The sequence below is a fragment of the Nicotiana attenuata genome, chromosome 6 (assembly GCF_001879085.1).
Source record: "Nicotiana attenuata strain UT chromosome 6, NIATTr2, whole genome shotgun sequence".
NCBI classification, from domain to species: Eukaryota; Viridiplantae; Streptophyta; class Magnoliopsida; order Solanales; family Solanaceae; genus Nicotiana; species Nicotiana attenuata.
In genome coordinates, this window is record NC_031994.1 from 42,308,774 (window position 1) to 42,311,456 (window position 2,683).

General features: G+C 35.5%; 1 protein-coding gene across 1 annotated transcript; it reads right to left on the reverse strand.

Annotated features, from left to right (window-relative positions):
* Positions 228 to 2,425, reverse strand: LOC109227802. The gene is made up of 3 exons (XM_019392995.1): positions 1,898 to 2,425; positions 342 to 404; positions 228 to 260 (listed from the first exon to the last, which is right to left on the reverse strand). The coding sequence occupies exons 1-3, from the start codon at positions 2,423 to 2,425 to the stop codon at positions 228 to 230; spliced, it is 624 nt and encodes a 207-aa protein (XP_019248540.1).

The window sequence follows — 2,683 nt, forward strand, 5'->3', positions numbered from 1 at the left end:
TTTTTCACAGATGGTGAGAACACGCACGACAGACATTCCAGACCCAGGGTGTCACGTCCCAAACTACCCCCTAGACGTGACTGGCACCCAGCTAACACCACCTGCAGGGCGAACCATACTTTCTTACCTTAGCCATTAATTTATAGCATTTGATTAATTAAATGAATATCCAAATAATCTGATAACTATTACGAACAATTAATATCTCAATATATAAGATTAACACTCTAGCCCAAATCCCACACTAGACCATGAAACACCTAAGAGAATTACAAAAGACCTCATATGAATAAATGATAAAGACTCTTTGGGTAGCCTCTATGAACAATGTGGCGGCTCACCTCAATAACTGAATCAACTCTAGCGAACTCGTCGGCTACTAGCTCCATCTTCACCAATAGTATCTGCATGGACATGCAGGTAAGGAGTGAGTTATACGTAAATATAACCCAGTAAGATCATCGACCCGCTACTCTGAATACCTCTGGAACAAGTGTTAGAAAATATAAACACACAAGGAGCACATAAATAATATGCACAGGAATTCTTTCACCATATTGATGGTCTCTTTTATTTAGGGACCAAAGTTGGTCGCTAATTAGCGACCAACTTTGGTCTCTAAGCTAAATGGACCAAATATTCCGGATATTGACTATAGAGACCAACTTTGGTCGCTTTATTAATTTAATAATATAATTTGGCGACCAAAGTTGGTCTCTAAATATAAAATACTTTTTTTATTTATTTATTATTAATCATTAAGAAGCGACCAACTTTGGTCTCTAATCCAAATATTATATTTTAAAATCTGGAAACTAGAGACCAGGGTTGGTCGCTTTTTTATTCAATAATTTATTTATTTTATTAAACTAGCGACCAACTTTGGTCCCTAAATACATGAATTTAATTTATTTTTTATACTTTAGCGACCAACTTTGGTCGCTATATCACCAGAAATTTTATTTTTTTAACGAAATAGCGACCAAGTTTGGTCACTTTTTGTAGAAATCTGGGTAAGTAGCGACCAACATTGGTCGCTATTCTCCAGAAATTTATTTTTTTTGAACGTGAAAAGCGACCAAATAGAGACCAAAGTTGGTCGCTTTTCTGTGTATTATTTTGGCAGAAACTGCCTGTTTTGGCAGCTACACCACNAATATTTAAATTAATAATAAAAATCATTAAATGTTAGAACTGGGTCCCACCTTGGCGACCAACATTGGTCTCTATTTCATTAAGCGACCAACTTTGGTCGCTAACTTTTGAATTATATTTATTTATATTTTATAATTTATTTTAAATAAATATATATTTATTAAAATATAATAACTGGGTCCCACTTTAGCGACCAATGTTGGTCGCTATCAACTTATCCTTCAGTTAGCGACCAACTTTGGTCGCAAGTTTTAAATTATATATATTTATATTTTATAAGTTTTATAAAATAATAATAAAATTATTAAAAAAATTTATGTGGGTCCCACTTTAGCGACCAACATTGGTCGCTAATCTCAGTATATCTTTGACCAAGCAAGTCTGACCAGTCCAGTCAACAGTTTGACTAAATTTATGGCCAAATAGCGACCAACTTTGGTCGCTAAAGTATTTCAAATATTTTTTTTATTATTTTCGGCAGTTTGGCGACCAACTTTGGTCGCTTTTTTTGACAGACCAAATTTGGTCGCTAATCTTTGGTCGCTTTTTACAGGAATTCTAGTAGTGGTACAGAAGCTGTTTCCAATAGATCCTCGGCTCAAAACGAGTGAGAAGAAGAGGAAGAAGAAGAATGAGGAGAAAAGAAAGAAAATGAAGAGAGAGAAAAAAAGGAGTGGAGTGGGATGGGGGGTGGGGGAGGGAGCGAGAATAAGTAGTACTAAATAATAACATCAGGGAATACAGTAATCTTGATATAAGAATATGAAGAAACAAGTCCATCTTCCAAAGAAACAACATTAAATATCAACAAACCTCTTCCAAAGCAATTAATGGTAGTGTTAACACCATTCCTACAAATGCAAGCAAAAGACTCATCTGAACCAGAAAAGCCACAAATTCCACCACTATCCTCACAGTTCTTACAAGAATCATCAGTATAATATGAATCATTATACTGCAAAGAAATCCCATATTGCCATTTCATTGGATCTCCTTCATCACCACCAAAACCATATATCGACGAATAAGAAGAACACTGAAGTCTAGGCAAGTTCAAACCATAACCTGAACCAATAGGAACTGGTGGATCATATACACAACATGTAGATATAGGAGCATTTGGTTCTAAACCAATTCCTGTTACTCCTTTACAAGAATATAGTCCTCTGCATACATTTGAACCCGAGCCGGTATTACACAAATCTTGTTTTGGATCAAATACAGCTGATGTTGTAGAACATCCTAGTAAAACAAAGATGTTTTCTTTCATAATGCTGAAGGGAGTCGAACGATCCAACGTAAAACTACCTGAGTTTTGCATTGATGAACATGTTGACATAAAGGGGTCAGTTAAAATAAGTGTGTTGGTTGTGTAGTCTAGTGTGGATATAGTGTAAATGCCAGTGCCAGTTGAAAACTGAAGTACACCAGAAGTGCATTTTATGAATCTTGAAAATGTAGGATGTCCACAACCAAATCCTGAACCAAAGGGATATTTTAGGACAATGCTGCCACATTTATCAGTACA